Here is a 14,529-nt window from a genome sequence, read left to right as displayed (position 1 = left end):
CAGCATCAGAGCTACCTCCCTAGAGATGGGCATTAGAGCTACCTCCCTAGAGATGGGCATCAGAGCTACCTCCCTGGAGATCGGCATCAGAGCTACCTCCCTAGAAATGGGCATCAGAGCTAACTCCCTACAGATGGGCATCATAGCTACCCCACTAGAGATGGGCATCGTTTTTGTGAACGAATAAATTGTTTGAGAACGAACTACATTTTTCATGATGGTGTCGTTAAGACAAAAATAGATGGATAAACAACATGGATCATTCAGAGGAATAAAAAAACTATTGTTTCTAAGCAAAACAAAAACGAACGATTTGAAATCGAATAATCGATTCTTTTTTACAGAACAAACGATATTTCCGACCCAACTTTTGAAAAAATTTTATTTTATGAAAGAACGATTCTTAACGAATAATTTTATTGAATGAATAATTTTACTGAATGAACGATTGTACTGGACAATCATTCAATAAGAAAATGAATGATTTTACTGGAAGATCGATCAGTAAGAAAATTAACAAAATAGATGCAGAATGGACGATAATTTAAAGACTGAAGGAAATCAATATTTTTAACAGTTGAAAAAAAAGAAAAAAATTGGTCATTTGTTCCACTTTATAAACCCCCTACCTTAGTTTTTTTTTGGGAAAATCGCAATTTGAACAAAGTCCAAAAGAGAAGAATAACCCCCTACTCGGCCCCAAATCTTTTTAACATTCAAATTATGTCATGTGTTGCTAACTTGCTACGCCACTTCTGCTATTGTCAATGTTTTATATACGGACATATTCGCCTGGAAAACTTTGTCAAAGATGTGACACTTCAAAGTGGAGCCAGTCTAGAAAATTGATGCAACTTTTCATTGAAGCCAAGATGATGTGTCGTAGATTTTATAATAAATTGAGTCTTAGACAAAAACTGAAAATATCCAATCCGTATATTTGTGCAACTTGATGATGTAAACCTTTGATATTTAAAGTCTTAGATTATTCGATCTTAAAAAATTTATTTTTTGAAATATCAAAGGTCTACAGAATTGGGTTACAAATATATATGGAATAGAAGATCAGAGCTTGTGGCAAAGACTTAATTACTTCCGAATATTTCCTGTTTTATTTGACGTATTTCCTAATATAAAAAAAAATACTTTGAATCTAAATTTCTAAAGTCTGTCCGACCAAATCTCTTCCTATCGGGTCTTAAGTGGGTTACCACAAAAATTGGTCCTGATCGGTTCAGCCGTTTTAACATTTATCGGACACAAACAGATCAACAAAATTACATTAGATAAACAGAACAAATATTTAGTATATAAAGAATACGATAAAATTACAAATGTAAATAAACTTATTTCTTTCTACATTCTCTGACATAATTGAATTAGACCTGGAAGGTTATACAAGTAAGGTTGTATATTATTATAAGTTTACATCGTCTGACAGAATCAGACAGTTTTCTATATTCTAATATATATAGGGGTCTCATTCAATTAACCATAAGCTTGAGCACTGTATATCTTGTTTGTTTTTTCTAGGATTAAAGGGACTGCTAACGTATTCTACCGAAGGAGCAATAATCCTCAAAAATGCAAACGTTCTAAAAAATAAGATTTAAAAAATTGGCCAAACAGAAAGAATGGTGGAGTGGACATAATTTCAAACAGAAAGAACGTTAGACTTGACGTAATTTCAAACAGAAAGAACGGTGGAGTGGACGTAATTTCAAACAGAAAGCACGGTGGAGTGGACGTTATTTCAAACAGAAAGAACGGTGGTGTGGACGTAATTTCAAACAGAAAGAACGGTGGAGTGGACATTATTTCAAACAGAAAGAACGGTGGAGTGGACGTAATTTCAAACAGAAAGAACGGTGGAGTGGACGTAATTTCAAACAGAATGAACAGAGGAGTGGACGTAATTTCAAACAGAAAGAACGGTGAATGGACGTTATTTCAAACAGAAAGAACGGTGGAGTGGATGTAATTTCAAACAGAAAGAACGGTGGAGTGGATGTAATTTCAAACAGAAAGAACGGTGGAGTGGACGTTATTTCAAACAGAAAGAACGGTGGAGTGGACGTAATTTAAAACAGAATGAAGGGTTAAGTGGACGTAATTTCAAACAGAATGAACGGTGGAGTGGACGTAATTTCAAACAGAAAGAGCAGTGGAGTGGACGTTATTAATTAATTGAGTGGTCGTTTGTATACATCACGATATGTTTACGTATCTAACATTGTAACTTATATAGAGTGTGATCGTATTTCTTTGGGGTGGTAAAATGTAGATAATTGAAAATTAGTATTGATAATTTGATAGACACTTAATATTGATTGTAAACACAGGATTGTATACTGCAGTACATTCCAGTTCAGTTGTTTGTTTATGTTAATTAAAGTATGACCAAATTTTGCACCGTAAAAAAGTGCACAAATAATTCTTCTTTTAAAAAAGTGAGTTTTTTTTCAAAATATCAAAATACCTCAAGTTGTATTTTATCAAACCATTTTAAAGAAGGAGATATTAGTCAGGGGAAAAGCCAAGTTTGAAGAAAAATGCAACACCATTACTCTCAACTTTAGGTGAGTATAAACATGAATTTACTGTAGCCGCAATTAAAGATGAGTGCGCATCTTTTTTTTTTCAGTTTATTTGTTTATCATTTGTTAATTAACCATCCAGTTTGTGTTCTTTTCAGTACTTCAGTAAAAGTTTGAATTTGTTTGTTCACAGAATAACAGGCGCGCAACTAGAGTTGAAGAGAAGAAAGAATAAAAATGTTTGAAATAAGAATTTTATTCAAGTTTTAAGCCAAAGGCATGCTCATAGAAACTTAATATTTTTGACAGAACTTTTAGTTAATAAATTGAAAACCTACAAATTTGAAAATTGTCAAATGTTGCAGTCAACATCCTCTGTTTGGAGCCCCCCACCTGTAGTTTTTTGTCCTAGGGTACAGGGTGGGAAAAGTCCGGTCTGTGAAAAAAAAATCTAAAATAGCCCATAACGTTTTTGTAGCTAAAGCTAGAGATCTAAAAACTATGGGTTTGAAAAGCCCTTGAAAAATGCATTTAGAAACATCTTTCATACTTTAATATATGTTTAAAACAAAAAAATTTTTTCATTTTTTTTACCCTTTTATAGGCATTTTTTCAACCCTTCCTAGCACCCAAACCATTTTTTCTTTAAGCTGGCTTTGAAAAATTGTGCTATGAACATACATTTCAACCCTATAACTATTCTCTAAGGCCTTTTTCTAGGGATGGGGGTGCCAAACGCCCCCCCCCCAGGCTATACATAGATTCAGACCCCCCAGTCTTTATATGGTTAAACTACTAGTGAGCTGTTTTTCTTGGATTAAACACTTAGTTAGTTCGAATCAAAAGTTTCCCCTTTGGATATCAAGTTGGGGCATTGTTGATAACCAATAGAAAATTTCCAACCTTTCTTGTTATTTACCTGGTAGTGAATGTTTTACTTTACGTACTCTGTATCTTCTAAACCAGGAAACGGAAATGGTCTATCTGACCATTTTTTAAAGAGACTGTACACGGAATTATAAGTTATCCTTAATTTAAAGAATAATCCTTGAATAATAATAAGTAATAATTTATTTAACCTTTGTCTTTTTGATAATGAGACAGTGTTAAAAAAAGTACAATTTTATTGTTACAAGCTATATATTTAAAATGTATAATTAAGCTTGCAAGCAATATAATTGCATCCAGATAATTTTAAAAAGAAGCCTTGAAAGATACTTATTTTATTTTCTAAAAATTAAGATTAAATCCTAAATGAAACCAAATAAACAATGAGATGTTTACTACGTAATAAAGAAATGTTTGAAATAAATAATTTATAAATAGTTTTTAATTATGATTATACCATTTCCTTTTTTTATGCAGTAAAAAAGTATTTTTCAATTGTTAAAAATTTCCGAATTAAGCAGACTCCCAGAGGACGAAAAGGTTCAACTCTCTACTTTCTTAAAAACTCATAAATCTTTAAGAGTCTATATTAAAGACCAAGGGCCATTAAATACACTTTAATATCGGCGACTTATAGAGTTGTAGGTCGTTATCAATGTCTCATCCTATATGGGTACTTTCTTTTTTAAAAAAACCATCTGACCTTGATGTTCTCTGGGCTAATATTGATCTCTCCATTAGACCAATCTGAACTATAGTTGATTAACATTCTGTACTCAGGCCAACGTAGCTTATACCCCAGTCGGATAGTTACTATCTAAACAGAACATATAATCATAAATATAACAGTAAAAATGAATGGATATATTCACTACGTAAACTGTAGACTTATAGTCACTATCTAATCAGTAAACATATATGGATATAGTCACTATCTAAACAGATATGGATATAGCCTCTATCTTAACAGTAAACATAAATGGATAAAGTCACTTTCTAAGCATGTATGGAAATAGTCACTTTATTGACAAATTTGGATATGATTACTATCTAAAAAGATATGTCACTTTCTTAACATATGTGGATAAAGTCACTATCATAATGGATATGAATATAGTCCCTGTCAAAACAGATATGAATATAGTCACTTTCATAACAGATCTCAATAGTAAATATAGTTACTATCTAAACAGATATGAATATAGCCACTATCTAAACAGATATGGATATTGTTACTTTCTAAACTGATATGAATAATAGTCACAATCTAAACAGTTATGGATATAGTTACTATCAAACTGATATTACAATAGTCACTATCTAAACAGTTATGGATATAGGTACTATCTAAACTGATAAGAATATAGTCATTATCTAAACAGTTATGGATAAAGTCACTATCTATACAGATATGAATATAGTCACTATCTAAACAGATATGGATTAAGTTGCTATCTATACAGATATGGATAAAATCACTGTCTAAACAGATATGGATATAAACACTATCTAAACAGATATGAATAAAGTCACTATCTAAACAGATACGAATATAGTCACTATCTAAACAGATATGGATATAGTCACTATCTAAACAGATATGGATAAAGTCACTATCTAAACAGATACGAATATAGTCACTATCTAAACAGATACGAATAAAGTCACTATCTAAACAGATATGAATATAGTCACTTTCATAACAGATCTCTAAACAGATATGGATAAAGTCACTATCTAAACAGATACGAATATAGTCACTATCTAAACAGATACGAATAAAGTCACTATCTAAACAGATTATGAATATAGTCACTATCTAAGCAGATATGGATAAAGTCACTATCTGAACAGATATGAATATAGTCACTATCTAAACAGATATGGATAAAGTTACCATCTAAACAGATATGAATAGTCACTATCTAAACAGTAAACAGATATGAATACAATCACTATCTTGACAGGCATGTATATAGCTATTAAAGAAATAAAAGGCTGGGACACAAGCTGAAACTTAAACATGAGTACTATATAGTCGATATTATCCTATTATGTATTACTATGATAATGATAATAAAAAAGTAATGTATGGTAATAATAAAAATTATGAAAATATAAAAAAAATCAAAAATAATCATGATGCTCTTATTTTGCATATAACAAAAAGTACAGTAATAATTAACTTTTGATAATTAATATCTCGCCTTGCAAACAGATTAGCAGAAAATCTTAACAAAAAGGGAGTGACCGGCAATGTATGGTAGTTGAACTGAGAAAGTAGTATTGTGCAGAAATGTTTTAGGATTCATTTGAGATATATCAAACGTTTCTACGATGCATATTTGTTCAGCAAGAGTGCAATTTCAATCTTTAAAATCCTAATAAATTGTCCATTTTAGAGGGATGAGTTTGAGAATCGTTTTTTATTATTTAATAAAGACCACGAAAAATGTAATAAATTCTACAGTAAACTAATTTGTTGTTTATGAACAGGTTGAGAAAATAAAATTAACTCTTATCATCGAAATGAAGTAATCTTATTGGTTTCTGTAATGTCTCATTGTTTCTCATTTCTGTAGATTTCATGGAAATAAGTGATTCTAACATTGCTTTATCGACAATTTTTTTTTGAGAAAAATGTTCCTAAGCATCTAATTAGTTTACTGTATCGTCATTAGTTAATTATTTTTTTTAAAATCGATTCTCAACCACTAACAACCCATATATATGAATGATTTTAAACATTCTCAATTCAACTAACCTACATTGCCGGTCACTCACTTGCATTATGATTTCTTAACCGTAATTTCAATAACATATAGGTAACATTTTCCCCCAATTGGATTAAGGCGGTCCAAACCTATTCATATGTCATCTCTTTTAGAGTTAATAATTCTTTGGACCAGTAATTAACAAAGGTTTACACCATCAGGTTGCAAAGATATAAGGATTAGAATATTGGAGTTTTTGGCAAAGATTCAATTAATTTGAATTTTTTGTTTGTTTTCCAAATAAAATTTAACTTTAAAAAATGAGTAGATTTTGAAAATCCATCAATGCTAACAGAAAAATCCGCGAATTTTTCAATTACACAGTTACAGGGTAGAAATAGTGACCTGATAAGCAATATTTGAAAGCTTAAACTGCCTGTAGGACGATTTCAACCCTTTACGCGACGTTGGCATGAATAATAAATGATCTAGTTGTTGAATTTGTTGGTCAAATATTTTCTAGATTTTCTTTCTTTTGTATCATTTCAATTTCCGTTTTCTAACTCTCCAGCCGGAAATAGAAATATATTGAAGTTTACGATAAAGAATAAAAACATGTTAGAGTTAAAGTTCTAAGTTTAGAAAAAATGTTGGAGTCTAGGTGTAGCTTTAGAAATATGCTTGAAAAAGATCAGAAATATGATGGAGTATCTATGTCTAGGTTTAGAGGTTAAAAAAGATAAGAAATATGATGGAGTATCTAGGTCTAGGTTTAGAAATATGCATGAGAAAGATTAGAAATATGATGGAGTATCTAGGTATAGGTTTGGATATATGCTTGAGAAAGATTAGAAATATGATGGAGTATCTAGGTCTAGGTTTAGAAATATGCATGAGAAAGATTAGAAATATGATGGAGTATCTAGGTCTAGGTTTAGAAATATGCTTGAGAAAGATTAGAAATATGATGGAGTATCTAGGTCTAGGTTTAGAAATATGCATGAGAAAGATCAGAAATATGTTAAAGTATCTTTGTCTAGGTTTAGAAATATGTTTGAGAAAGATTAGGAATGTATTAAAGTTGTGAATATGGATATAATGGAGTTTAAAAATTGAAAATGAAGCTATGTTAGATAAGCAGAGAAATTCGACGATATTTTTTTTCCAATGCATGTGACCTTTCTGTAATTTTACCTCACCCTCCATTTATTTTTGTTCAGCTTGAAAACAATTATTTTTCCAATATCTAGAAAAATATGATCACACAAAGTTTTTCATGGGTACCGGTTTTGAATCTGGCATGTCATTCTACAAAAAGAGTTACACTTGAAACTGAGTCTTCATTCCCTTTAAGTTCTTTTAAACAATTATGCCGAAAACCTCTGTGAAATATGAAGAAAGTTTTGAGGTTGGACCCCACTTCAGAGATTGTTTTTACTTCATAGTAATAAAATCTGCTTGCAGGGGGAGGAATAGAAAATGGATCAAATTCTACCTAAATACTAGGAATAAATATTTTTTTTATTTCTTGTTAACATATTCTTAAATATTTGGTAGACTTAAAAATGAAATATATTTTTCCCATTTTTTGGTCCCCCCCCCCCTCATGTTGTGTCAAAGCGCTGAATATATGACCTGAAAATGTCCCTTGGGAGGAATGTTTAGTGTGTATACCAGACTTCTTAAAAGATTATCATAAGAATGGAAATCCACTTTCTTTACATCCAAACCATAATTATTTCTCAAAATTAATTTTTCTAGATATTCCAAAGTTTGATAAGTTTATAAAATGCGGGTTTCAAATTTTCCAAAGAATTTAATTAAGAATTTTGAAAGGAATTATAACGGTACATGACTAGAAGTCAAATGAATACATGAATGGATTAAAATTGTGTGAATGTAAACAGGAAAAAAATTAGAGACTGTTGGAAAACCGTTATTACACAATCGAAACTGCATTTAAATCTTAGATGCCAAATTAACCCACAATCGAAATTACATAGTTACCCATTATGTATGAGACTTTAGAGCTAGACTACTGTATGAAATCTATCTATACTGTCTGTATCTTTATATTTATGATTCTAGCTCTGAAACTTGATACGTATCTTTGACAAATCATTTAATAAACCGCCTTTAAGAAATTAGACTTGATTTAACCGGAGCTGAAAACTTTAGAATGGTGGATATCGAGATTAATGCTTGATCCTCTCTCTTTCTTAATATCGAGACTAACCTAACCTTGTACTTGTATCCTCAAAAGTGTATACAATTCAACCAATCAGAGTCGCATATATGAAGCTGATAGATTTGAAATTTTGCGCGGAATTTAAGATTAATTTACAGAAACGGGAGGGGCTCTCTTTTTTTAAAAAAACCGGTTTTTGATTTTTCTCTATTTTATCAAAGAAAGAATGGCTTAAGAAGAAAATCAAAAGTGTGCCCATTGGATACTCAGATTCAGTATCGAGATTAAGGATATCTCATTCTAAAGTTTTCAGCTCGGGAGATTTTATTATTTTACATATGTTTCAGGTCGTCTCTTTACAATATTTTGTATCATAAAAAAATGTTTTAAAGTTTTAGTTGAACATTTCCAAATATTTTAGCAATTCTAGAATTGAACTGTAATGTTGCATTGTTTCCTATAAAGTTATATTGAAGAATAAATATAGAGTGACCGAATTGTAAAGTTAATTCTCAGTATAGAATTTATAGCTGGAAACTTTAACTCTAACCTTTCATGGTGTGCAGTAAGAAACGAGGTGAATTTTAAATTTGTTTTCTTTCAAAACTATTTTTAAAAATGAAATTTTCCGGAATATCGCTGGGACATGAGCTGCACTGCAATGTATTGCGGGCAACGCATTTTTCTCTTTCGTCCAATGTATTCATCCTTGCAATGCAATTGTGCGACAAATACTTAGATTTAGATTGGACCAAAAACGCGCAGATACATTCATTTCAGCGGAATTCCGTTTCAAATGTCAAAAAATAATCCTTATTAATTTATTAATACATAAAATAAACATTGAAATAAAAACATACAGGGTGAGTCAAATAAAAGGGTGAATAGCGAGATCTTGCATATAATAAAGAACTTCTTTGGAAATCACATTTTTGACCAGTGTATGTATTAAATTTTTTAAATATTTTTTAAAAAGGAAATCTAATAGACCCTTAAAAATATCAGTAAAACTAAGTAAAAACTAAAAACCTCCATGAAATTTTTTAAAAATTGGACAAATTACTTATCTCTTCATATCCGTGAGGCAACAAGGATGCAATACTAATAGAAGGCAATATTAATTGCCTTGGCTTCCCTCCATCTTGTTGCATCCCTATTGCCTCCCTGTAATAAAGAGATAAATAGTTCAAATCTTGAACAGATCAGAAGAGTAGTATTGGTGAAAATGCGAGAAATTGTATTTAGATAATCCGCAAAAGTATTTGTTTCTTAAATCCACTTGTCCCCATATTCTTGTTGTATTACAAAGTTATGGATATTCTCTGTTCTGTTGAAAAATGAGGAGCCATTGCAGGCAGAACCTTGCTTCTAATGATTATTTCAACACTAAAAAGCACATTTTCTAAATTTAATTTCGTGCATTTTATCTTAAACTTAATTAAAAAATTGCATACAGTCATAACCAGAAAGACCCCGGAATTAATTGACAGTTAATTTGACGACTTTACATATATCTCAGGTAATATGAAACGCACAATAAAGGCAGACCACATTTTGGAATTAGCAGGACTAATGCCTTTTGTTGTTATCGTTCTATCAATCATTTTATTAAAATTAGATTGTAAAGTCGTCTGATCAAGTATAAATTAATTCCGGGTCTTTCTGATTATGACTGTACATAGATATAAAAAATGAGATTACCTAAAAAAACTTAATTATATTATATGCAAGATCTTGTTAATCACCATTTTTGTTTGACTCACCCAGTATTCTTTTTATTTTAAGTTTTAGTAAAAGATTCAATGTTTTATCCCTTTCTCTATTTTACTCGTGACTTTTAAGTTTTGAATTTGTAATAAAACTTAAGCAAAAACATATCATAATGTTTAAAATCCTTTATCTTTTAATTCTTTTATGGAACCACGCGATTTTTTTTAAACCCTTTTAATTTTATTATTTTTACTGGCTTTTTCTAATAATAACGGTTAGCCCCGTATAACCAAATGACATTTTTTCTTCCCAAAATACCCCAACACCCCCCCCCCCCACTGTCTCCGAGATAATAGGGTTAAGAATGCTTAATCTTTTTATTTTAGTCTTTTGAATTACAGAGCGGTTTAAACCTAATATGAGAATTTTTGAATGAATACATTTAAATGTGTCTGAAATCTAATTCTTTAAGAGTAACATTGTATTTTATATTTTTACTGCAGGCTGGGAGATTTTGAATTAAAGATCTGAGGTAAAGCTCTGCAAATAAACAGTGCACATTTTATCATAAACAAATACTTGTTTCTAAAAATAGTCCTCATCCCCCCTCCCCTCCGTCTTACCTTCCCACAAATATAAGAATTATATCACACTTCGCAGCCCTAATTTTTATGGTGCTTTACTTGCGACATTTTATTCTTGTAACTAGTTAAAACAATTTCGCAGATTTATCTGTGTCCTTTGGGAGTTTCCAATAACTTATTCTAAAGTTAATTCCTAATATCAGATCGCCCATGACGTTTGATAAAAAGGACACTTTAAAGGTTCCGGTAACAATTAAGGATGGGCAATGTTTTAAAAAACGATTGAAAAAAGGTTAAAATGAAAACTGCCCACCGCTAGTTACATCTAATAAAAGACTCTAATTGCTGATGAAACTTGCAAAATCTTACAACTCACCATTAGCAATAAAATGATTCATTAAGTTTTATGAAACACTTCAATGCATCAAGCAAAATTCTACACAATTAAACCCCACACTTGATGTTTATAAAGAGTATAAACTGCTTTAATTTAACTAACTAATTAGGTTTTTTTGTGCTGTGAACTTTGGGATTCATTAAATAGCACAAAAAACTAAATATAAAGTGTAAAAACATATATCAATATTAAATATCTTGCTGAAAACATCAAAGTTGATTGGGGTAAAAAAACAGCTCAAAAAGGCGAAAAAATATAAAAAAAAAAAAATTATTCTTTTTAGGTTGTGCAAAACATTTTCTTGCAAATTTAAGAAAAAGTTTGCAACTTGTTTTTTTTAATTTAAAAAAATTCATCATTCTTAATACATAATTATTTGATTGTAAATACATAATTTTGAAGTTTTTTTTAAAGATCAGAGAAATTTTAGAATCGAAATATTTATGAAAGAAAGTTTAGATTGCATATTGCAGGTTGCAGCCGGGAGCAAGTTTTTCTATTTCAACTTTTTTATCAAAATTTTCGGATGAATTCCATCCAGATATTTTTAACTGATTGAATGAAAACTAAACAAACACTGTTTGTTCATCTTTAAAAAAGAATATATTTCTATCTTTAACTCAACTTTAGTCATTTAATTAATTTATGTTTTCCATGCAAAACTTCCTCTTGTTGGAATTTAAAGATTTTGTTGCGCCTGGGAAAACCTTTTATGTCTATAATGTTTTTAAGTTTTACAATGCAAGTTATTTTGTTTTTAACAATTTTTTACAAATTGATTCTGCAAAATCTAAATCTTTCAGATTTTGAAGATCCTGAGAAAGGTTTCGGAGATAATTTTAAAATGTACCTTCTACCCCATATGGACATCGTATATCCAGAACTTCAAGGAGGAGAGTTGAAGAAATTATGTATAGGGTTAACACAGTTCGAATTTTGAAACCAAGATCAAATATTTCTGTGGTTCTGTCGAGTTCAAATGTTTCAGTTTTATGATTGGACATAAAAAAGTAGACAGGAAAACAGGGATTTAAAAATAAAAAAATCTCGAGATTATGATTCTGAAATGTCGTTTTTTGTTCAGATTATCCTGCAGCGTAAACAATATTTTTCTTTATGTTTACTTAAGTGCAGATCTGTAGATTCTAAATAGATAATAACTCATGAAATTAAAGATTAAAGTTTTTACTAAAGGACTCTAATTAGACTTAAAAACGATATTTTTAAAATCTAAGAACTTTTAAATTTTCTTAATTCAGAAATATATACTAGAATTGTCTTCTGCTAAGATATCTATATATTTACTTGGCTTGTCCGGGTGTTAGGATGTTTGTTTGTTTGTTTGTATCCAATAAACGTCAAAACGAATGAACTAATCGGCCAAAATGTTCTGTGGTACCTCACAGAATCTCAGGGAAGGTTTATTAATGATAAAAATTTTAAAAATTAGCCTCCAACAAAATTTGATTGTCAAAAATTTAGAAAATCTATAAATTTTTTTGAAAAAATCTGCGAATTCTTTTTTTACAATGCATACAAAGAGAAAATGTGCACAATTGAAATAGAAAATGGGCGCGAAGCGCATTGGAAGCCTAGTGTATATAAAGCTAGCATAATTTTTAAGAAATAATGGAAAATACTCGTTTACAAACTTTGGGCCCAGGGCATCACAATTTCTAAATATATTTTTTAAACTAAAGTTAAAGAAATATTCTATTTTTATGCATTCTTTTAGATAAAAAAGGAATTTTGAAATTTTAAGATTAAAACTATTTTATTTCCCTGAATTCCTTGTTTGAAAGCTGAGCTGTATTAAGATTCCATATATAATTGTCAAGGAATCAACTATTTCTGTTAAATTTAATCATTTATCTTATTAATAATATGCAAGATAGTGTAGTTTTTCTAAAGGCTCAAAAATATTTAATTATGATAATTTTTTTATGTTTTCCTGCAGTAGAAATACTCAAATCATTTTTGTGGGGAAAGCACGGTTAAAAATGATAGAGTTTTCAAATTAAGAAACTTTAACTCTTTTTTCTTGGTGGATAGAACGCAAAAATTGTATAACCGGCCGGTCAGAAATTCTTTTTTAATCTAAAGACACTCATTCTTTAATTCTAATCCATTATGGTTCTTGTGATTTTGCAACTGGACGGTTGCGGTGTAAATGTTGATATTTCGAACTTTGGCTACTTTATCTGGCAAAATATAAAGATTAAAATATCTGGAGTCTCTGCTACCAGGTTGCAAAGATAAAAGGATCAGAGATAGGAACTATTGTCTAGATTATCGTTTTAATCTTGAAGGTTTGATCTCGATATCAACTTTTAATTTGAGTTATCCCTGCAGTGTATTACCGCCACAGGATATCAAAGAGGTATTATTAGACTTAACCATTTAGGTCTACGTAAGACGGAGAGTAAAGCTTTTCTCTGAGATTTTAAACAGAAAAGTTCTGATTTCAGAGTTGGGAAATTTTAATACCCATAATCCAGATCTCTTGATCTCAATATCCACAGTGGTTACTTTTGAATTTTACGCAGAATCTGCTTGATCTTTCCATTTTGGATATTCGCAATTTCTCTTTTCTCTCATTGGTTAAACGCAAAATTCCCTGGTCTATGATTGGCTGTTCGATTTTCACAGAAAGCACTCTTCACCATTATCGAATAAAGACTGTAGAGTATTTTATATTTTATAAGAGTAATTCTAGTTCCTTCTGTAAATCCTCGAAGAAAACAGTGAAACCTACAGAAAATTCCCCTGTCTTTTTGTTTATCTGCAGATTAATACAATCTTTATTTTGATATCCAGGAAACTGTTTTAAATTTCAACAATCAGAGTGTGACGTGCACAAACCGAACAGCCAATCAACAACTGGTAAAAGTGAGCTCTTATTGCTCGGGACCCAGCAGGGATATCCAAAAGAGCGGACTATGCAGAAAATCAAAAGTGCTCACAGTGGATATTGGGCTTAAGGGTATCCAGCACCAGAATTTCCATATGTGAACTATATTCTAGAAATAGATTAAACTTACCGATTTATGATCATCAATTTCACTTATCTCTGATACCGGGAGTTTGAAATACACCGTTAAAGGTCCGTCGCCTAAAAAGAGAATTTGTTAAAAAATCGGATTAATAATGTAATCTAGAATAAATAATTTAAAGGTTTAATTTTAAGATTAAAGGGGCTATAAATATAACTTCAAATATAATTTCAAATAATCCTCAATTTATCTAGGAGCTTACCCGATTTACACCCTTCATATTCGATCAATAATGTGAAAGATAATGTCGGTTTTCTACCTTGAAACGAATTTTTATTTATTGTTTATGACGCAAATATCCGCAACCCACTTTAAAGTAAAACCACAGCTGAAATTTCTCAATTTTTGAAAGAGAAAATAATAGATATTTCTTGTAACGGTATACTGTTTTGAATCCTCTAGATGCCAATCTAGAAACAAAGAGTCACTTCATCTACACTCTGCACTCTACACTTTAC

The 14,529-nt window shown here is 30.5% G+C and overlaps 1 protein-coding gene across 1 annotated transcript in view; it reads right to left on the bottom strand.

Annotated features, from left to right (window-relative positions):
- Nucleotides 1–14,133, bottom strand: part of LOC111699859 (glycine receptor subunit alpha-3) — a 53,362-nt gene extending 39,229 nt beyond the window's left edge. Inside the window, exons 1-2 of the mRNA XM_023470612.1 lie at nt 14,060–14,133; nt 4,129–4,242 (exon numbers count right to left, since the gene is read on the bottom strand). Coding sequence (XP_023326380.1) covers nt 4,129–4,194 — 66 coding nt within the window. The 5' untranslated portion in view covers nt 4,195–4,242; nt 14,060–14,133. The remainder of the gene's footprint in view (nt 1–4,128; nt 4,243–14,059) is intronic.
- Nucleotides 14,134–14,529: the final 396 nt, after the last annotated feature.

This window comes from Eurytemora carolleeae, unplaced genomic scaffold (assembly GCF_000591075.1).
Source record: "Eurytemora carolleeae unplaced genomic scaffold, Eaff_2.0 scaffold381, whole genome shotgun sequence".
Lineage (NCBI taxonomy): Eukaryota > Metazoa > Arthropoda > Copepoda > Calanoida > Temoridae > Eurytemora > Eurytemora carolleeae.
The sequence above is the reverse complement of the archived record's forward strand: the minus strand, read 5'-3'. Positions and strand labels throughout refer to the sequence as shown.